Here is a 23,692-nt window from a genome sequence, read left to right on the forward strand (position 1 = left end):
GAACCAAACATGCCTCCATCGTCGATGAGGCCATAACCGATGTGCCCGAGTTCACTGCAGCCGTGCTTGACGATGTTGCTGGGTGAGGATGACGCCTCTGACTGGACGTCGAGGTCGGATTCCTGCATCTCGTAGACGGTTGCGTACGGTCTGATCGGAAATCCTACGCAGCCCTGGTATGGTTGAGACAGTAGACGTCGCAGTGGTGGTCCTATCCCGAAGGTGACGTAACCAGATGTTGCGATCTTGTGCGGGCGTGGTCACACGAGGTCTGCCAGATCGTGGACGGTCACGAGTTGATCCATGTTGTTGGTGACGATTCCATAGCCTTGTGATGGTGCTTGGATGGACATTCACAGCTCAGGCAACATCTGATCGAGATTCGCCTGCTTCCAAGCGACCAATGGCGTTGTTGCGTTCTGCTTCAGTCAGTCTTGGCGTAACTGTATTGCGTGTCGGTGGCTTAACACTGAGCTATGGAAACCGAGAACCCGTAATTTTATATGGATTTTGCACATGTTGCACTTGCAGATCTCTCAAACAAATTTATTGGACACGAATGCGTTTTGGCGAAAAATCCGATGTTTTCCTCCGTTTTCAAAGTGCACAACTTTTATTGTCATTTTGGTCTGACAATCAGTGCCTTAACACGTGTAACATCACATACTCTGAGCTTGTAACGTTATTACATATATTTCTCTTTAAAATAAAAAAATATCCCTTTTGCGTTTTTTGTTTTGAAGAGTATATTAGTAATAATCGTTATTATAAATAGTATTGCTTTTCTGTTTGTATATTAAAATATATTTGTGTTAGAAAAAAAAATTGTGTGAATTAATTTTGGTGGCAAATAACATAAATTTGATATATACATATATAAACTAGTAAACTAAAATACCTAGTTTACGTAACACAATTTCACAAACAAGGTCCTTTAACGAAACATATTGCATAAGACTTGAACAACCATTTTGTTACACAGCCTCACTCATGATTTCCATTCATCAAAATTCAACTTATTTAGCCCCAAACTGTTCTTCTTGCTTGAAAAATAAACAAACAAATGTTTATTCCTTTATTTTTTGTTTTTCCAATTTATATACTTATGTTGCTGCTTGCAAACAGGATGTCCTTGCTCTAATTAAATAAGTCCGACTTTTTTCATTAAATATCAGCGTATCTAAAAGTAAAAAAAACAACAAAAAAAACCAAATAGAAATGGAAGAAATCAGGGGTTCGATTCCCCTCGGTGGGCTGAGCAGATAGCCCTATGTGGCTTTGCTATAAGAAAAACACAAACACAGAAATGGAAGAAGTTTACAGCGACTATTAAGAATCTTTATACAACACCCCTATCATTCCGAAAATTTAGTTTACGTTCTTAGGTAAAGAAGAGGAAATTGTATTTTCATGAACTGCCACTAAATCAGGGTGTGTTCAACGGGTGGTAATAGGGTGGGTGGCAAACAGCGGAGGAGGATAGTTCTCAAGAAGGACGCTCACGCTCTTAGGTCAGAAATGGTGAGTTAACAATAAGAGAAAAAAAACGAAGTGTAAAATTTGTACGCTTTATCTGGAAACCAGTTTGGCTTGTACTCAAACAATGGTTGAAGAAGGATACGTCATTTTGCTTGCTAAATAACCCTCTAGATATCCGTTAGATCGTCTAAGACTTTAAGGTGTTAAATTTCCATGACTAAACGTGACGTACTTCGATAAGAATGTAAATAGCTTAACATAACCTTTCGTGAATGGTTCTGCATTAACCACTGAAACTTAGAGACACGTTTCTCCTGATTTATGTGTTAAAGGTTGCTGTAACAAGCATGTATATACACCTGTATATCATTGTTTAGTTGTGATCGTTGGTGATTTATTCTACTCGTTCATAAATAACCACTAAGCAATGCTCGAAACTTTTCATCTTTTCGAAAGTTCTGTAAAGAAAGAAGGGTGCTTTAGTCATAGAAACAAAACGATTAAAGCATAAAAGTCATAGAAATCAATTTTTCTAAAGCTATAGATAGGAGCAAGGGTTTAAAAGTCTTAAAAAATAACAAGGATTCTCAAGGTATAAGAAGCACCAAGAATTTGAAAGTCACCCGAATAAGCCGAACGTCCACACTCGTGAATAATGACGCATATCTTGCGTTTAGCATACAGTAATAATAGTTCCATTCAAATGGCGTTTAACACATTACCCAAAAATGTTTCTCTCTATATAGGCAGTATAACAGCATACCCCCAATATTTAGTCTTACCAAGCAAGAGTCGGAGATGGATCTCATAATGGTGGAAACACTATTAATGAGATACTTGATAAAACTGGTAAACATGTTATAATGTGTGATGAAATATCACATCTTATTTTAAACCAAAACATTCCCACCAAATAGGATTAAACTTCCTATTTTAAACTTTTTTTTTAATATTAATTTCAGATTTTTTTGACAAAATATACTTACTATTTATATTAATTTATGGTTTATTACTAGAGCTCTACCGACAGTCCGAAATGTGTACGAGTATATTCTCTGAAAGAGACTCAGTAATATTTTATCAAACTCTTCTTAAAACAAATCGTCGATTGAATACATATATATTTATTAGGTGATGAGGCTTTTCCAGTTTAGATAACAAACATGTATTAAAGTGATATTTTTTGTTTACCACATTTTACGTGTGTGAGTAATGATATGTTTTAAAGTTTAAAATATACGAATTTCATGAGAAAGAAGTCCTTTAATTTTTATTTTGTAAACTGAATATGAAAAATTAACTCGTGGTGGAAATGGAGAATAAGTGGCCTCGTGGTTATACCACACATTCTTTTATCTCATGACTATTTTTGTAGTTAAGCTGGAACAAATGCAATTTACCAAAGGTTTGCGTTATTACTTAGACTTATTACTTCTGTCCACAAACTCTTTTTAATAATGATTTCAACCTCTGGAGAACATATACATGTTCAGCCACTAATGATGAAATAGAAAAAAAAAATCATAACGTAGTCACTGAGACCTTTTAAATTTATAAGGGAAAATGTCTCGCCTTTTAAACTATGGTAAAGTGCACATGTTCCAAAAAAAAAGGAACGTCCGATAACATTTGAAACATCAGTTACAGATCTTTAATTCGTATTCATATAGCCACAACAGTACGTCCAGATAGCCCATTGTGTAGCTTTGTGCTCAACTACAAACAAACTTCCCTATTTAACATTCAACATCATTAACATACCTGATCAGATAACGTTTCCAGTTTCTTGGTTTGATTATATATATAAAAAAGGAACATTTCTGCACACATAACAATGTGTAAATTAATTAGTTCTCCATTTATTATTTTGACTTTTCTGACTGGAAGATAATATTAATTACATACTGCAATATGTTTGTTTCTATGAAAACGATCAACAATGTTTAATATTATGACATCCATACTATATCTAATATTTTCAGCGCCGGCGAGGCCTTTTGTCCAACATTAAATATTATGAGGACAGTTAGGATTGTTACGTATTACAATTTATCTCGGACGAGTTTCCGACGTATTATGTTACGTATTTCGATTTTAAATAGCCGGAACTTTTAATTTAGAAGTTGATTGAATGTCAATATATATCAAATTTATTATAGTTGCAAACAAGATTAAATAACCTTAACATAATAAATCGGAGGGTCATCCGAGATAAATTATATAATACATAACATAATACAGCATGCCAACTACACAATACCCGCTTTATACATACCAATAAGCCATTTCGTCAAACACAAGGGCGATAAGTTAGGGTAACCTAGTTCCAACCTCTTTGTTAGTTGGTGTGATATATACGTTTAATAGAATCCCTGTCTATCAGCATTAAAAACGACTTGAAAACAGTTGAGATTTACAACTTATAAAATTAAAGGTATTCATCATTAATTTAAAGTGTACTACAGTTTGCAGAGTTTAAGTTAGTATTAAATCATTGATTACTTTACAAAGGGTGTAAATAGGAGGCAAGAGAAGACAAAAAAATTCAAAAACTGTATTCTTTAATAAAACAGCCCTAAATTAGGTATTTTTTGTGAAAGCCGTTAGTTATGAGGAAAACAAGGCAACCTCAGATTTTACTGCTACAACAATATAGAATGTGAGATGTGAATAAATATCGGAAATATAAAAAAGCCTAATGTATATTGTTTGTTAGTCACTCAGTGACACTGGAATTATGCTAGAAAATACAAACAACAACACTTGAAATATAAACTTTGAAAATAATATGAAATGGTGTAACTACAAAATGCAATATATTTAAACATTCGTGCTTTTTATTGGAATGCCATAAATGATATTGGAAACTCTGAACCAACCATGGGGGAATTGTAATAACCGAAATTCCCAAAATGTATTTATTAACAAAAGTTTCTTTCCTTAACAAATACGAATATTGGAAGAATGAAGCAATTTATATAACGCGTTATTTCCAGCCAACCTTGTTAATTATATGTATTCAAAAACGTAGAATAGCAAACAGACTGGTTGTTTCTAGGATTTCACTGTTGGAGGGGTGAGGGGTAAGTGGATATTTTGGGGACCTTGGATGCAGTGATATATTAAACATTACATGCCACTTGTTAGTTAGTTACTGCAGAACTCAGCACACATATATGGGTATATACAGCCGCATTTATTACTGCTTAATATTAGACAACTTAGAACTTTTCTTTGGCATTTTAACAAGCAAGCATTTGAGGATTCCTTGATGACTATTACATGACCCCTTCTCCACTTTTGGAGTTCATGCTCTCATAAGTTTTCTATTTCAAACGAGATAAGTAAATATTATGAAATTATTGTTATGGAATTAGTCCTAGATACGGAAGAGAGTTTCGTAGAAATAAGTAAAACAAATTTATATGGGATATAAAATAAGCCAACAACATTACCCGGAACATATAACGATATAATTTTGTACTTTTTTATTTTATAATATATTCACTTGCTGGGCTATCCTTACAGAAATCTCTTGGACACGTAATATTTTTATTTCCTTTCGTTTGTAGGTTCTTAGAATTCTTGTTACGTTGTGGCTGCTTGATCCGCTCCGGAAACAAGAAAACTAGTTTTCTGAATCGCCAGTTCTTCTGATTGATAGTAAAGATAATTAAAATAAAATAATAGCACTGAAAATAAATACTTGCTGTTAAAAATAAAACCAGTCAATTAACATTGTGCTATTAATACTTACCTTTGAAATATTTGTAAACAGAGACAGTAAATACAACACGCTTGCTTAATCTAGTCCACACTGCAATGACAACAGTCTTGTCCACAGAACGTAACGATAATAAATTGTACCTAGACTATTGTTACGCCTGTCGTATCTCACCAGGCCTGATAAAATCTAGTACGGGGCACATTTTGTGGGATTGTTACATTATAACACATACTTCTACACTGTCACTTCTAAGTTTGGTTTGGTTTGGTTTGTTGGTTGTTTTTTTAATTTCGCGAAAAGCTACACGAGAGCTATCTGCGCTAGCCGTCCCTAATTTAGCAATGTTAGGCTAGAGAGAAGGCAAATAGTTATCACCACCCACCGCTAACTCTTGGGCTACTCTCTTACCAACGAATAGTGGGATTCACCGTAAATTATACCGACTCCACGGCTGAAAGGGCGAACATGTTTAGTGTGACGGAGATTCGTACTCACGACCCTCCTATTACGAGTCGAGTGCCTTAACTACCTGACCATGCCGGGCCTAACTTTATGGTATTCGCTGAGACTACTGATACACACAATTTTCTTTGTTCACACAAATATATTTTAATATACAAATACATATATGCATATAACAACATATACTGCTAATAGTTATTACAAATGATGATTTATATACAAGAGTTTTACAAACTTATATACAATATACGGTTTAGAACTGAATATTTTATCGACGAGCGAATTAATTCTGAGTTGATACTGTTACACCTCGCTTAATCTTTCTAGCTTGATTGGCCTCACACTGTTGACTTTTTACCGAAGAAGATATTTAATATTCTCGTAGAAATACTAACGTCCGCAGTTAATTCACTGAAGTCAAACGGTTTATAATGTCCGAAATCTATAAGCTCCTGTCAATTTCTGTAGTTTTCTGATTAATAAGCGTTAATCACAATTATAGCTTCCGAGGCCTATAGCACCCTTACTGAAACAACTGTAGTTATTGAAATATACGTATAACGGTAAACCCGTTACACAAGATACGCTCAGTAGTACTCTTAATGGATTATTTTCTAAATTATGTGATAAGAACAAATTATGTAATCATTCTGTTTTGTTGTAGTTTTAATTTTGGAAAGTGAACCAGCGTATTTCACAATTTGAGGAAACGACACGTTCGTCAAGTGTCTTTTTTTATGGTCTGCCGTATGTTAGATTTTGACTTGACTCAAATCAAATTTTTGAAACCAGAAGTGGTCTATTTATTAGCGTACCTTGATTTCTTGGTTCGCATCTCGTTGCTGCAAAAAGAGCCATTCCCGCTTTGAGGAAGTGGGTATATAATAAAATTGACTGTCAGACAAATGTAGCCTAAGAGTTAACGATAGATGTCCTTGACTAGTTACCTTCCTCTATTTCATATTTGCCAAGATAATCCTTAACATAGCTTTATGCACATACTGCGAAACAAGCAAACTTTGTTTTTGCAATTGTATATATGTTATATGTTTATGTTTCGTTTGTTGTTAAGCGCAAAGCTACAAAATGGACTATCTGTGCTGTGCCAACCCTGGGTATCGAAACCAAGTTTTAGAGTTATAGGCCTCTAGACTTACCGCTGAGTCTCTATAATATCTGAGTCTGATTGCTTTGTCGTCAAATAATATGGTAGAGTTGCGAGATGTGATTAGCCTTGGGTCAACCGAAAAATGAATTTGACAGCATTCTGAGATGTAATTAGGTTTGGATCAAACGAAATATGAGACAAACAATGAATTAAAATATGACTTGGTTTTGACCAAATGAAATATTAAGCTAAACAGTGTTTTGAATCTAAAGCAGTAAGTATGTCGATAGTCTTAAACAAAAAGTTTAGATTTAACAAAGCGAGCAAGTTTTATTTTCGAAATTCAGATTTCTAACATCACTTATTTTTTCCTAGAATTTATCTACATTATTATAACAAGCGCCAAATACACGATCAAAGCTAATAATTAAAGTACACTTTTGTTTTAACTCTTTGTTTCTGAATCTTACATTAAGGACAACGGAAAAGTATATTAACCTGTTATATGAACTATTTTACAGAATTATCTCAAATATTACAATAAAATCATCTTTTTATACATATATATAAAACTAGTTTCTGAACAATAGCTGTGTGAATTAGTCAAGAAGCACTTAGGAACAAGTCCTCTTTCGAAACTAGACCCACTTCCAAACAATCGACAAGCCTTAAGATTATTCCAATGCCTCAACTTTCTGTTTGAGTCTATAGTACAAGTCATGGAAAATAAATTATATTCAAACTTAATTTTTATAGCATTTTATCTTTAGTAATAGCTTGATAGTTTTCATATACTATGTATTTATATATAAATAAAAGTAAAGAAAGCTAAAGTAATTATTGATATTGCACTCAAGATTCTTACGGTATTGTATATGGTTTACCAAAAATTCATAGAAATATTTCTCCTTAATAGGAGAACTGTTTTGAAAATAGGCATTTATGGGCAGAAACACAGTTTTTCTTTTTCTTCTTAGAACACTTGAAAATAATAAATATACGGTCAGGAATATTTTCAAACTTCTAAACAAGTGGCATATTTAAGTTTGAAGAACAAGTTTATTGTGAAAATTTTGATATTTATTCCCTGTTCAACAGTATTAGGCCCGGCATGGCCAGGTGGGTTAAGACGTTCAACTCGTAATTTGAAGGTTGCAGGTTTAAATCCCCGTCGCACCAAATATGCTTGCCCTTTCAGCCGTGGGGGCATTATAATGTAACGGTCAATCCCACTATTCGTTGGTAAAAAGAGTAGCTCAAGAGTTGGTGGTGGGTGGTGATGACTAGCTGCCTTCCCTCTAGTTTTACATTGCTAAATTAGGGACAGCTAGCCCTCGAATAGCTTTGTGCAAAATTCAAAAACAAACAAACAAATTTATCTAAATGTCTGGCAACTGTTGAACTGAAAGAGTTATTTGAATGACCTTGAGTAAGAATATTGATAGTATATTTACATGTAATGTATGAAGGCATACTGTGCATTTTCTACCTTTTTGTTTTGATACAGAACCTTTCAAAACTGTCACAGTTACAACCTCCCTCACATTTTGATGGGAGTGTCCAGTCATGAGGTTAGTACCAGTCACTCTGGATAAATCTGACTTTAACATTATTTAAGAAATGCAATGTTTTGTCAGTTTGAAACATGCTGTAACCAAGGAAGTTAAGTTTAAAGAGAATATAACCACCAAAAATTATCATGTGATATAAAACATGCACAAATACATAAAAATAAGTATATATAAAAACTTAGTAACGACCACTATGACAAAAAAAATCATTTGGTGACACTAAGATAATACACGACCAAACTCGTACATTTTATTACTTGAACTTAGTTTAATTTAAACGTATGAATTTCAGATAACTTACGATTTTCGTTTATTTTGTCAGAAAGAGGATGTTAATAGCAAAAGTGACTTTGAACAAATTTGTTAAAAACATCACGAATTAATACTTAATATAAATAGAAAGCTCGTTTCATACAGGAAAGTAACATTTGTTACAAAAGTTACACAATGGGCTGTCTATATTGTGCCCATTACGGTATCGAAACCCGATTTTAAGCGTCATAAGCTGAGTTACTGTTGAGCCACTGTGCTGGTGCTGAAAAGTAACTATGAAAGCATTTAGTTCTTCATTCATTAATATATATGAATAACAATATTTTCTTTTAAAATGTTATTACATAAATAGCCAGGCAACAACGATTACGAGCACTAAGTTAATATGAAATAAAAAATAGTTTACAATATGACAACCAGAAAAGTTATGTTCTGTGTTCTCGTGGTTGAGTCTGGATTCCGACCTTTGTATAAGTTTTATGTTTAACCTGATTCATACTTTTATGTGTGTTTTAGTTTCTACCTGTTATGAAACTTAGTTTTAAGAGCTGCATGACAAAAAAGTTAAGTAATTAATTTTATCTGTAAAATATGTAACGGACCATTGCAATAATCAGTTGAATTAACTGAAATTCTATGGTATTTTTAACTATATATTTTTTGATGTATGTATACATATATGTGCATGCGTTACTGTTGACCTTGTAACTAATAGAGTCATGAACTAAGAAGGAACCTGGAGTATAAGTCATTGAAAAAAAGAAGTTAAAAGTGGATGAGGTCCAAGGTACCTTAAAAGCTACTGGTATTCTCGCAGAAAGAAACTTATACATATGAACCGCATCTTAAATCTATATCACTCTCACACAAATTTAGACGTGTTCGTATTTTTTCATAGCAAAGTCACATCGGGCTACCTGCTGTGTCCACCGAAGGCAATCGAACCCTTGATTTTAGCGTTGTAAATCCGTAGACTGACTGCCATCCCAGCGGGAGGTCACAAGTTTAGAAACGCTGAATAAATGTACAAAACAATGGTCCTTAAAAGGCAGCTTGTGGTCGTTTCATTACACTTAGGCCTAAGCTTATCAATCTGTATCAGTTAAAAAATCAGTATACTCATAAATATCCAGTCAGAATAGGAACTGGTTTTAATGTTAACGAATTACGTGTTATTAAAAAAAAAACTGTACAATTTTATCAAAAAAACAACAACAACAAAACTTAAATATTACAGTTTGTTTCCATAACTACAATTTATTGAGGTAGCTTGCTGCTGTGAAATTACATACACTTATGGTCCAAGACATACAGACACGGTTAAGAGTGTTTGTTTAGAATTAAGCCAAAAGCTAAACCCGGTTTCTAGCGGTGTGAGTCCGCAGACATGCCACTGAGGGGCAGATTAGGAGTGAACGAGGTATATTATTTAATTATTTTGACACAGTTTTAGGTTCTCTATTTTTGTCACTTATTTTGTATTACAATTCTTATAAAGATATTATGTTTTAAGCAAAAATAAAAATAAAATGAAGCCAACAACGTCCCTTTCTAACAAATTATAAACTTCATTATAACTTACATTTTAACATTATTACTTGAATATGTATTCATGTTACACTTAAATATCTTAGTTTATATATTAGTAATTTCCTAATTCCTAAATATAATGGCTACTCAAACATACAGCTGTAATCATTTCGTTTTGTTTTTTTTTATTTATGTGGCTCTACTAGATTCGAACCTGAGATCTATTGCACATCTAGAGAGTGTTCTACTAACTGACTTAAAGGATAAACTCTTAGCTAACTTTTTAAAAAACGACTACATATGTTCCAGATAAGCACCTCATGTCGACCATTACACTTTAATCTGACCAACTAGGTCGAAGTTCCGTAGTTAACTCATACAAAGTAAAAAGCAGTGTTGAAAATGTAAAGGGGTCGTAGCTTCGGGTACTTACACTACTCACTTCTTAGTACATATTAACGTGAACCAACAACCAGCACAGGTTTCGCACCTAGTTTTATCCCGCAGGTTATACTGGAAATTCCGTTTTGAAGCTCTTTTAACCAGTGTGTAATCATACTGGTAATTAGTTAGCCACAGTACTTCTTTCATTTGAGAAGTGGACGACGAAATTATGTTCTGGCTTTTCGCAGCATTCCAGACCGAATTCGAATTGGGTGGTTTCTTAAATTATGGACCAGTTATTATGAACACTCACTCAAAGCTCTTCTAGAACACACTGATAGTTAAACCGAGACTGTAAAATGTCAAGTTGATAAATAATATTACAGCAGTTTACTGTTCTTTACAGATATTTTCATAATGCAGAACTTCTTCGTGATTGGTCAGGTACAAGTCGAAAGAATAACTGCAAATGCAGTTTTGTCACTTTCACATCAGAGTAATTCCACATTTTGAGAGTAGTCTATCTTGTAATGTGAGACAAACACACTTGTACAATAGATTCATTCCAGATTTTGAAATGTGAGATAAACACTTTTACACCAGATTCATTCCAGCATTTGAGGGCAGTCCATTTTGTAATGTGAGACAAACACGCTCTTCTATAAGGTTCATTACAGCTTTTGAGAAAGACAGTCCGTTTTGTGATACTTTGAAAGTTAAGAAGTGTTACTGAAGTTCCATTTGTGTCTTATCTGTCATTGCTGATGAGTGTACATTAACAGTTACCAGGTACTGTCCAACAAGTTTTTATTTATCTACAGCCTCATTTGAAATAGTCTTGTCACTGCAATCAGCTATAACTTTCAGTTTTTCTTCAATAAATACTTTCCCTACTTTTTATCAAAACCATGTCTTCTCTCTTTTATTTTATGTGAAACAAATTTCCTTATTAGATCACGAACCTTGTTTTTGTGGAGACCAAGTAAGTTTGGGTTACCTACTTTGAATTACCACAAACTAATGCAGTGAAAATGGTTTTTGGTCTAATCTTGCTGTTTTCTATTTCACATTTTATTCTATTATTGGTCTTAAGGAATTGGAGTATGCAAGTCATGTATACCTACATCTAGAACATCTCACTATAAAAAAATACTCTTAATAAGTACGAGGTTGCAAATAAATAAGAAAGATGATTGGTCGCTTTTCTCAAAATTCATTTTGTGACTCACACTCTCTATCCAAATATAACTTAAGCACAAAACAGATAAAAAAGGTGTGAAACAGGTTTATTATCCTGGTGTTCTTGGTCAAAGGAGGCTTTCAAAATGTGGTTTACACGTTAGTCAACTATGAATATTCTGTCTGTATGCAAAATTTGGTGTCTCCTAGATAATTTACTACATAATTTTACACCAAAACTAATGCAAGAAAAAGGAATGCAGTTTGTTGAAAAGTTTAAACTGATATTAGTAGTGTTAACAGTTGAACTGATTGTATGGTATGTGTAAATATTGTAAAACAAACATTGTATAAATACCTAGAAGATCAGTAAGTACGAGGTCAATTTCTCACATAAAATTTTGTGTAAAAATCTGATTTCCTAAATTTTATATTAGTTCACAACACACAATTAAAAACGAAGGTAATATATAACTTTTTGAAAATAAACAATTTAAAATAATAACAAGCAACAATACAGAATATGTTCAAACATAAAAAAACAAACACATGAAATATGACTAGGTTTAAGTCTACAGATATTTAGATCTAAATGGCTTAAATAATTTAAAACAAAATAAGACATATAAATATCACATTTCCTTGAACAGGTTATTTCTTAGAGACTAAAAAGTTAATAATTCTCATAGACTTCAAACAACAGCACATTTGCTTTAGAATATCCTTCTAAAGTTTGGGAAATGTTTATCTTTCTTTTTTTTCAATCTTTTGATGAAAATGAACATAGATTTGTTATTTATCAAACAATTAATAATTAAGTAATGTAACTGGCATTAATAAAAACTATCATATTTAATGCAACATGAATAAACATAAGCTGACTGAGGTTAAAAGATAATATCCAAACTGGCGATATTTATCAACTCGCATATTCAAGGAGTTAAAAGAAGTTAATCTATGTTCAGTAGTAAGCACGTCCCTTGCAATATCCAATGACTGATATGATCTGTTGTACGAATATCTGCTTCGAAGACTAGTCCTACTCCCATGGCATTTCGTCTGTCAGACGTTGTGTATACAGGTGTTCGGAAGGTGTTCTAGAAAATAAGTAAAAAAAACAAAACGAAACTCCCATTTTTTGGCAATAATTATGATTTTATTATAGATCCTACAATATCAACTACAAACAATCAGATATTTCACTCTTCTATACAAAAAATAAATTGAATCTCAAATGCTTCAATGTTATGATAATTAGATAAAAATCCTTACTGATAAATTAAATTTAAAGTTAACATATGATGTACACATCCTCCATCAGTAACACTTCTAATTACACACAGTTTTCTCCCACATGGAATAAAAGTATTAAGTAAATAGATTTTACACAAAAACTTATCTTTAACTAATTATAAATAGTGTATAATTAGTTTATGTTTATAAAACAAAATAGAAATATATAATGAATTGCTCATTCTTAGCTTTCTCAACTTACTTTCTCATTTTTTGTTTTTATATCAAAAGCTTGATTAACATGGGGAACCTTAGTCAGTAAGGAGGAAGTTTATATTTTCATAACACAGTTACGTTGGATATTTGACTCAATTTGCCAATAACTTAAAATTAACCCCTAAATTACTACAAGACGAACAATACAAATACTCATCGTGGGTTTTTTGTCAAAGATGTTTTCCTACTCATTCCAAAGCATAAATTTATACCACATATAATAAAGTATTATCTGTTGAACATAAAGTAATTCATGTCTTACTTCTCATGTAGTTTTCCTTCTCTATCACTGGTTTTTGCTGTTGAAACTAGAGCTGATTTTAACTTCTTAAGATTCTATGCGAGTCTGCATTTGAGCCAAACATGCACGCCCTTTCAGCTTTGGGAGGGCATTTATATGGTCAATCTCATTATTTGTTGGTAAAAGAGTAGCTCAAGAGTTGGTGGTGGGTGGTGATGACTAGCTGCCTTCCCTCTATCCTTATATTACTAAATTAGGGACAGCTAGTGCAGATAGCCCTTGCATAGCTTTGTGTAAAATTACAAACAAACAAATTGCTTTTTGAGATTATTGCTCTAAAATGCAATAAACTCAACCAGTAATAAATATGGTTGTTTTTGTCGTGTTCGAAAGTTGTATTATCATAGTGATGGAATTACAGGTAAGAATGAGGGGGGGACACCCGAATTAAGTTTCATATGGGGTGATCATGGTAACAAACTCCATCAACACATCTAATATATAAAGCTTGTAAGTTAAAGTAACTCTACTTAATTTACAGTGACCACGTACTTTGATATTTATTTCTAAACAATAATAAAAAATCTCAAGTAATTTCAGTTTTTCTATATGCTAAGTAAACATCTTTTTTTTTCTATATTGAACAAAAATTACATCAATTATTTTTTCTCACAACAACTTGTATGAACAATTAGCCCCCTCTATTTAAGAATATATAACAATGCCATTATGCTATTTTGAGATGATAACTACGGGTCCCCATAACCCCACCCCCACAGCCAGTCTTGTAAGCACAGTTAATGGTCTAGTAAAGTGTTCTTAAATTAGGTTCTGTACATCAGTAAGTGTATATATTTTAGGTTTACAAAAGCTCTTTGTATTCTATTTGGCTGTTAATTCTAGTTGTTTACATATTGTGCTCAAGGGAGCCTGAAAAATATTCCATGGAATGCCTACTTGAAGTTTAAGGCGATGGGTTTCCACTGGAATTATTTTGAGTACGGGAAGAGGTTGAACCAGTTCTTTAGGTTTAGCAGAGACTAAACAACCTTGTTCTAAGTCCCAGCCAGCACCCTCTAGGTACAGTCCACAAACATAACAGCCTAAACAAGGGAACAACAATAACAGGTTAGATTCAGTAAAGAGAAGGTTTAAAATAAAAGTCACTTCATGGTCAGCATTCACATTCCACAGACATAAGAACCTAATCAACAACAACAGATGAGGTTTGTAAAGTGAAGATGTAAGACCAAAGTCACATCAATCATGGCCAGTGTTCACATTCCACAGATGTAAAATCCTAAACAAGGGAACAATAATGACAGATTAGGTTCAGTAAAGAGAAAATTTAAGATCAAAGTCCAATCAGTCATGGCCAGCATTTACATTAAACAGATGTAACAATCTAAACAAGGTTACAACAATGACAAATGAGATTCAGTAAAGTGAAGATTTGAACTACTATAAAATTCAATCAAGGTTGAATAATGAACAAATACACAGTCCACAAAATTGACAACCTAAACTAGATAATTAAAAAATGACCTTAAAACAAATAAAAATTTATTTTATATTTGACAGCTAAAAAATACAGAGAACATAATAATAATTATTTTCAAAAAACCAAAATCTATTGTATTTTGGAAAACATGATGAATGAATATTTCTCAAACAGTATTAAGTGAAACATTTTATAGCTTCTGAAAAGACAAATTTTAAGACAGATGTAAGATGTGTATGAAATATTTTTCAGTTTAAAACTTCCTTTTCCTTTCATAAAAAAATGAGTGAAAACAAAGAAACTGTATATAATGAATTTCTTTCTATAAGCTTTCACTTAAACCAAATATTAACAAACCAATTGTGGGTCTGTCAGTAACATCACTTTCCGTTTGGAACGAGGTGACCGAGGAATAGAGAGTGGAGCGATCAAGAGGCCATCCGTTCTTCCGACAAGCTGCCTGGACCAGAGCAGTCAGGTAAGACTCTGGAATGTGTAATCCTGATAACCACATCACCTGTAGCTCTCCTTTCTTCACCTGGATGTAATGGCTCGTATGTTATTTGTTATACTGTCTCACAAATAAACTGCATAAATACTAATGCTAAACCAAGCTCACATTAGTTAATATATCAGTTTTGATGTTCTAGGGCATAGCTGATGAAGTTTTGTAATAAATAGATTGAAACACAGTTAAAAATGTGATAATGAAGATGAAGATGGTTGATAAAATATAAAATATTTCTTTTACAAGGTTTGAACGTTTTGGAACAACTTATTCTACCTACAGTGAACTCTGAAAACTCTTGTCACAAAGATGATTATTACTAAAACGATTATATAATAAATAAACTAAGGGTTCTGCTATTATATGATAATCTTAGTAATATTAATAACCATCTTTGTACACAATGATTTATCAACAATTTTCATTTTCATTATTAAACTTTGGTTTTCTTCATCCTGAATCCACTGCTAGTGTTATAAAAATATGTTATAGAGGATTAGTTAAAACACATCAATGTTCCACTTGCATTAACACAGTATCAATAACACAAAACAATCACATTAAAAACAGTATATATTAGGACTGATACAATACATATCTAGATATTGATACCACAACATGATATGTATTTGGATGCAGAAGTTTTACCAATGCTTTGTTACAAAGTTTGATAGACTTGTGTGTAATTTACTATCTGTATTACTAACATTTTCTTATTTAAATACTTCACACTTCAGAGTGTTTTTCAAAAGGCAATAAAACAAAATGATTTAATTAGAAACAAACATATAATGTTAAGAGCTTTAAGTTATTTAGTGTAAGCAAATGCAGTTTCCACCTACAATATGAAATAATTCCAGAAAGAAAAAAAAAGAATAATTTCGATTTATCTTTTATTTTGATGGTGGTTATGAGGTTGGACAAAATGATTGACTTCACATAAAATTATGGTAGTGATTTAGAGGATAATGTATGAAGATTTATTGAAAAAAAAAGGGTGAAAATTTACTCTGGAGGTGTTAGAGATTACACCAAAGAAGTTTGTTACATTTTAGAAGAAGAAAAGTATTTTTAATTTGAACATGAAAATCACTTCACACTCAGAGCAGTAATTACTTTGATTCCATATCCTAACATTTTAATTTTTAGCAAAATACTTTATTAGAGATTCTGATTTTTTTCTGTACAAAAGACTTATAATGTTTTCTGAAAGCTTGCTAAATTTTGTGGAGATACATAAATCATATCAATGTATCAATAGAATCATATCATGGCTTCATAATACAATATATATATATACACTGCTGGCCAAAATCTTAAGGCCAATGAACATAAAAAAAAATATGCATTTTGCGTTGTTAGACTCAACCACTTATTTGAGTAGAGCTTCAAAAGATGAAAATAAGAAAAGGAGGGAAAAAACCTTTTTAGCATTTAATAGGGAAAATGTGAACACAGTGAAATTAGCTTAAATAATAGCTGGCCAAAAGTTTAAGACCATACCAAAAAGAAGTCCTAAACAGGGTAGGAAACGCCCAACAAGAGGTCTCAGTAGTGAGTTGCATGGCCGTCATTGCGAATAACTTCAAACATTCGCTTTGGCACGATCGATAGAAGCATTTGCAGAAGGCTGAGTGGAATGTTATTCCAAGCAACGAAGATGGCTTTACAAAGATCATGCACTGTTTGAAATTGACATCCATTTCTATAGACTTCTCTTGCCATTCACCCACAAACATTTTCAATGGGGTTCAGTTCGGGCAAAGATTCTGGATGGTCCAAAAAAATCACCTTATTTGCCATGAAAAAGTCCTTTGCCCTGTGGGCATTATGGATTGCAACGTTGTCCTGCTGAAAGATCCAGTCATTTCCACACAAGGGAGGGCCTTCAGTCAATAAGGATGCTCTCTCCAACATGCCAATGTAGCCAGCTGCTGTTTGACACCCCTGTGTAATCTGAAGCTCCATTTTTCCATGGAAGGGGAAAACACTCCAGATCATGATGGAACCTCCTCCACTGTGTTGTGTAGAAATTGTCTCTGGTGGGATATCCTTATCATGCCTGTAATGTTGGAAGCCATCTGGACCATCTACGTTAAATTTTTTCTCATCAGAGAACAAAATCTTCATCCACTTTTCCATTTCCCATGTTTGGTGCTTCTCACCAAAGTTTAATGGAGCTATTTCGTGGTGTGGCCTTTGAAGACGTTTACAGCTTTTAAAGCCTTTCTATCGTAGATGCCTTCTTATTGTTCTTGAGCTGCACTCTGCATTCATAAGGGCCTTAATCTGTTTGACGATCGGCTGGTGTCTTGCCAGACAACCTGTCAGATCCTCCTGCTCAACACCAGCGAAATTTTCATGGGCCAACCACTTGAAATTCTTGTTCTCTATCCATCAGGATCTTTTAAGAAAATTGCAACAGCAGTTTTACTATGCCCAATCTCACCAGTGATGGCACATTGAGAGAGACATTGCTTTTGCAGCTCAACAATTCTGCCATGTTCAAATTCTGTCATCTTTTTAGCCTTTGCCATATTTTTACCAAATGTAACACAGGAGATGTCAGTGGGAGATGTTGAAAACATTGATGCTTGAACACAAATGAATAAATTTCTTTATGCGTTTACCGATTAACGCTTTGTTTCCGTATGGTCTTAAACTTTTGACCAGCTAGTATTTAGGCTAATTCCATAGTGTTCACATTTTCCCTATTAAATGCTAAAAAAGTTTATTTTTATTCTTTCTTTTCTTATTTTCACCTTTCGAAGTTCTACTCAAATAAGTGGTTGAGTCTAACAATGCAAAATGCATATTTTTTCTTTATGTTCATTGACCTTAAGATTTTGGCCAGTAGTATATATATATATATGTACAGAAAGAGAAAGAGAGAGGATATTCTTGTGCAAGAGATCTGGACCTTGTGAAGATATACACCCTGTATTAACTGACCTTTAATACGCACACCACACCTCTGAAAGGAAGTAACTGTGAAGAGATATACTTGGGACAGAGGGTCAGTAGACATTTATACGCACACCTACATATACAGATATACCCAAGTGGTAGGGTTGATCCAGACCAAGCCACTAGTCAGAAACTGAAATGTTGCTCTTCATGAAAGGCATCGGAGGATCTAGTGGACAGAAATTATAGATCCATTAGTTACCTTGGGGCTACTGTAGGGATAGCAAATGCCCTTGTCCCAAAAAAGTTAGGGATTTGAGGGAAGCCCACAACATAAAAAGATGGAACCATCTCTGTAAGTAAGAGCCTCACTGCTCGTTCTATAGCCTAAAGTTGGATGAGAATTAGCTGAGCCAGGCTTAAAACATGGTGAAAACTTGCATACAGCAGAAAAAATATGGTACAGATGGTTGACCAAAGACAAGATCCCTGAACTATAGAAATGTAGCTAAAGGCAAAATGAATGCACTATGACAATATGGGGAAATGCCTGAGCAACCTCAAACTTGGACATTCACAGATCTGGTGGCAAGAAAGGACACCACTGAGGACCTAGGAGGATCAAAGAATGGTTTGAAATAAAAAAAAAGAGATGATCATATGTCAATCTCCCTTGTTCCAGGCAGAACAAAAAAAAAAAGGAATAACATCTGGAAGAATGGGATCAACTGTCACTACCACTCCCCATGACCAATAACTATAATAGCCATGAAACAAAACCTCACATCTCACTGTTAAGATGGGGGTGGAAATATATCACAGCTTGGGAGGATAATGGAGATGGAGAAATGAATGAAAGGCCAACTTCAATACCAAAAACTGAAGTACCCATGTATTTTCAGTGAAGGAATACCAGGTGCCATCAATAGTTGTAACTCACTATAACTTATAACTTACTCCCTCCCAGGCAGATACTGATGCCATTGACTTTGACTGGCTCAAATGTAGGATTCCTGAAACTAAGATATGAATCTATTCAGCTGCTAGATCCAAAGAAGGTCTAGAGGACAACAACAATAAAAAGCCAATGGGTGACATCAATTCGACATATATACTCCTCTGGGACACCCATGAACATCAAGAAATGAGAAAAAAAAGTCATATATAACACAAAGAGGTTACAGCAGGTAGACAAACTCATTCTACCCAAGTATCTCTACAGAAGGAACACAAGTAGTTAATCTGACCAAGACAGAAGTCAGCAGAAGTGGGACCAGTGATAGATTGTCAACAATTTTTTTTTGAATAAACATTGTGGAGCAGGAGTGAGGATCAAACAAATGCAAGGAAACATGACTGGTTCAAAGTGATCACATGAACCATCCTGAAACCACATATGTCCAAAAAACATTTGAAATCAAAATATGTGCCCACCAGGAAATGGAAAGCCAAAACATGCAAGAAACAAACAAGAATGCCAGACAAACAAGAGTAAAGGTATATCTACCCTTCACGTAATAAAGCAGCAAGTTTCTCAGCACAAATCAGGAGCATCAGGTGAAGGGAAAAAAATTCTAAAGTCCCACTCTGACTCTTACAGCTCTGAATAGACTCAATGGGCACAGAGAAAAGCCCAAAAATTTCATAAATCTAAGTGACTAACAGAATAAAAGTCTGATCCAAACTGGCCTTGTGAGAAGCCAACTTAGTAAAGAAAGACATCAGAAAAACAAAGTCCAATTCTCCCCAGAATAACCAGAACCAACAAAAGGCAACTTCAGAAGCCCCAGGAGAAAACACTCCCAAGCTTAATGTATTTCTCCATATTTAATAAATTCAAACACAGATAGCCTCAACTGCAAATGATCCCCATAAACAAAAGAGGAATAAGGAAGGATAGAGTAGTTGCTGTGCTGATAATGGTAATATGGAAATTCATGCTTGCAAACATCAATCCTATTGTTTATTATCATTATTATAAGGCAGGGTTGGCCAAACTGCTGCTCACGAGCCACATGCACCTCTTTGACATATGATGTACAGCTCACAGAAATATGTTGGCTGAGCTCCTTTTTGCTTCACAATTAATATAAAAGGTAAATAAAAACTTTTCAAGCTTCATAATTATTTACTGGGTATAAACTGAGGGTCCATTGAATTAAAACGTAAGTTTAATGTTCATGGTGAGTAAATATATTTAATAATTTAAATCCTGATTTTAATGCTAGATTTGAATCAAGGATTAAAAAAATTTTGGATCAGCAAGGATTACAGAGAAATTGCACTGGAGAATCAGTAATCATACAAGCTGGTGCTGACAATGTTAGTTTTAGTGGGCGAGACTTGCAATTTCGTGATTGTGTCATATGTGGCTGTATTGCAGGCAATGATATTAGCAGAGTGTTAGTGTGACACTGGGCGCTGTAGGGTTTTGTTGTGTTGCACATATATGAGCTTATTGTTTCTTTTCACTTTAATTTTTAGAAGTGTCTGTGAAAATTTTGTGAAGGAAGGTGGCATCATCAAATTATAAGAAGCAAAAGTATGAAGATGAAAACAGAAATTTTAAGTCAGTGTGGGAGGAAGATTTTGCATTCATCATTAAAGGAGGTAAACCTTTGTCTTACCTGCAATGTGTTACTCAGTCATTACAAAACGAGAAACTTAAAATGCCACTATGAAACAATTCATAAAAATTCTCAATTTTCAGTACAGTATGCTGCTGTGAATCACTGTACTCTGTAATGCAGTTTGTGAAGTCAAAGCATCGTGCCATCATTACAAATCAACACTTGACGGAGCTAATTCTTACAGCCTTGACAACATATCAGCTGGAATTTCAACACCTCACAACTAAGGTGGAAACTCACAAGACCTCTACTAGCAGTAAATAGCCTGATAATTGTATCAATGTCTCTTTGTGCAAGAAACATATTATGATGAGACTAAAGTTTTGTGAGGTGGTATCCAATTAAAATATCTCTCATTTTATTATTTTATGTATATTCCTCCATGTTTTGACCAGATATTTACTCAGACAAATAAATATCATTAAAAATATCTGTTTTTATCCCTTTTATTTTTATTTTTGGCAGTCTCATTTAAGGTTAATGAAATGCAAATTTGCATATTTTTCTTATGTTTCCATAATTCATTACCATATTAAATATGCTCAATATAGTTAAAACAATCATCAGCCAGGATTTTGAAAACATTTGATATATATATATGTGTACTTTGTGATTGTTGAATATAATACAAATTAACAGTTTAAAAACCACATACATAAATAAATATTATTATGTACATGCATTTCTTAATGTTTATATAAAATTTGTGTAACAAAATGTGCAGGTAACAAGAGAAATGTGTGTTCATGACTTCCGACTTTCAAACATCTGAAGTTTATCGTATGTGGCTCTCACATTAAGCAAGTTTGACCACCACTGTTATAAGGAAATTATATGAAAATCCACAACTCAGCACAAAAATTGCATTCCATGAAGGGACAACATGTAATACTTCATCACAGAAAACCATGAACAATGCTTTGTTAAGAAAAACTGATTATATTATCTGACTGAGGTGCTTACATACAGTATCGGAATAGAGGGTGCATTAATGTGGGTGGAGAGATTTGAAAATTAAATATTGCCAAGAGCATTTAAGTAAGGAATAAAAGACTGGACTATGCAAGACCAACACCAAGAAAAGCAAAGACTATGTCTCGGAATATATATAGTGTCAGTATGTGGTAAGTATGTTTTGAAAATTTATGTACTATCACACTTGTTTAGTCCCTCATAAATAATAGATATTTAACTTGGGACTTAAGTCTTGCAAATAACTCCTGCAAAAGAAGTTCATATGAGCCATTAGTGGACTGTATGATCATTATCACCCTACTGCTTTTGATCCCATGGATATCTTACCCAATAGTTCTACTAGGATCAGACCTATCTTAAATGCTTACCAGTCTCTATGGAGCTTTATTTATTATATGCTCCAGTATAAAGTATAAAAAATCTTGTACCACTTTCATAATTAAAGATATCTAATACTGTTTACAATTCTTTTGGGAAATTTTAGCTGATATTTTGATAGAAACTATTATATAATTATCTGTAAGGCTTACTGTTAAATTGAACAAATGTGTTCATGTTACTTACCTACAATTTACATCATAAAAAGTGGTGTTATCTTGAATAGTCTATTACATCACTGAAAAGTATGTTTAAAATTACCCACAAATGTATATGAAATTATAAGGTTTGTAGACTAAATTTTTCACTAATAAATAAAATGAAAAACTAATATAGGTTCAAAGAGTTGGTTTGGTTGTGGAAAGAAATGCTCAAAGTCGATCAACAACGATATTAAAATGTATAATTTATGACATGAAATATTAATATTACTTAAATTAGTTTATATCGGTACTTGCATACCAACTTGGTACATACCAACTAATATCTCACATGCATGATGAATTAATTAAACTTTAAGCTTTAGACAGTTTGGTAAGATCTTAAAGGAAGACTTACCCAAGTTTTGAACTGGTTGTACCTTCGATGAAAATGAGTCATCCAATTTCCCAGGCTCTTACGAGTAAGAGGAGCAAGATGACGCCAGCTTTCTGGTAACTGACCATTGAATAGTGAATGAGAAACATCTTCCAGCTCTGGGTCCATTCCCACTTCTCCAGCCAGTGCCTGTACAGAACAAACAAACTGAAACTTTAAAATCTCCACAATCATCAGGTACTACCAATGTTTTTCACTGTTTCAAAGCAAACCTTAGTAAGGAACTTACTAAATTTAATATGTAATTTGGAACATATATCCACTTTTTTTTTAACAATGTAATTTAGTTTTATGTTTACTATTTTTCATAATGATTATTCTATACTGTAGGATTAGTTTATGGATTTAGGACTAACCCAAGTCTCCTGAGCCGGCTGACACTTGTGAGACATTATTGGGTTTATGGTACAAAATCTTGTTTACAGTGATGGCATCCAAATGATTAAAAAGACAAACATTCTAACTGTTATTAGTACCATAGTTTGGACTTCATACTTGATTAGCTATGCTTGTTACAAGATTTATATTTTTAATTCTAATCTATGCAGCTTGCTTTGATCAGAAGCTAATATTAATCAGTCATATTATGGATTTATTAGAAACTTTGCAAAAACATTGAGTGAATTAGAATGTATGTGAAATAAGAATATATTTTAACTGGTTACATCTAGGACATGTTTAAAATAAGATCATATATCAGCTGGTTACAATTAGGACAAGTTTGAAAAAAAAC

General features: G+C 33.4%; 1 protein-coding gene across 4 annotated transcripts in view; it reads right to left on the reverse strand.

Moving 5' to 3' along the window:
* Positions 1–11,808: 11,808 nt before the first annotated feature.
* The window catches only part of Dhc98D (Dynein heavy chain at 89D), a 157,299-nt gene continuing 145,415 nt past the window's right edge, over positions 11,809–23,692 (reverse strand). For all 4 annotated transcript variants that reach the window (XM_076507016.1, XM_076507017.1, XM_076507015.1 and 1 more), the window contains 4 exons: positions 22,921–23,088; positions 15,322–15,502; positions 14,421–14,566; positions 11,809–12,810 (listed from right to left, as the gene is read on the reverse strand). In XM_076507016.1, coding sequence (XP_076363131.1) covers positions 12,664–12,810; positions 14,421–14,566; positions 15,322–15,502; positions 22,921–23,088 — 642 coding nt within the window. In that variant the 3' untranslated portion in view covers positions 11,809–12,663. The remainder of the gene's footprint in view (positions 12,811–14,420; positions 14,567–15,321; positions 15,503–22,920; positions 23,089–23,692) is intronic.

The sequence above is a fragment of the Tachypleus tridentatus genome, chromosome 6, assembly GCF_004210375.1.
Source record: "Tachypleus tridentatus isolate NWPU-2018 chromosome 6, ASM421037v1, whole genome shotgun sequence".
Classification (NCBI taxonomy): Eukaryota; Metazoa; Arthropoda; class Merostomata; order Xiphosura; family Limulidae; genus Tachypleus; species Tachypleus tridentatus.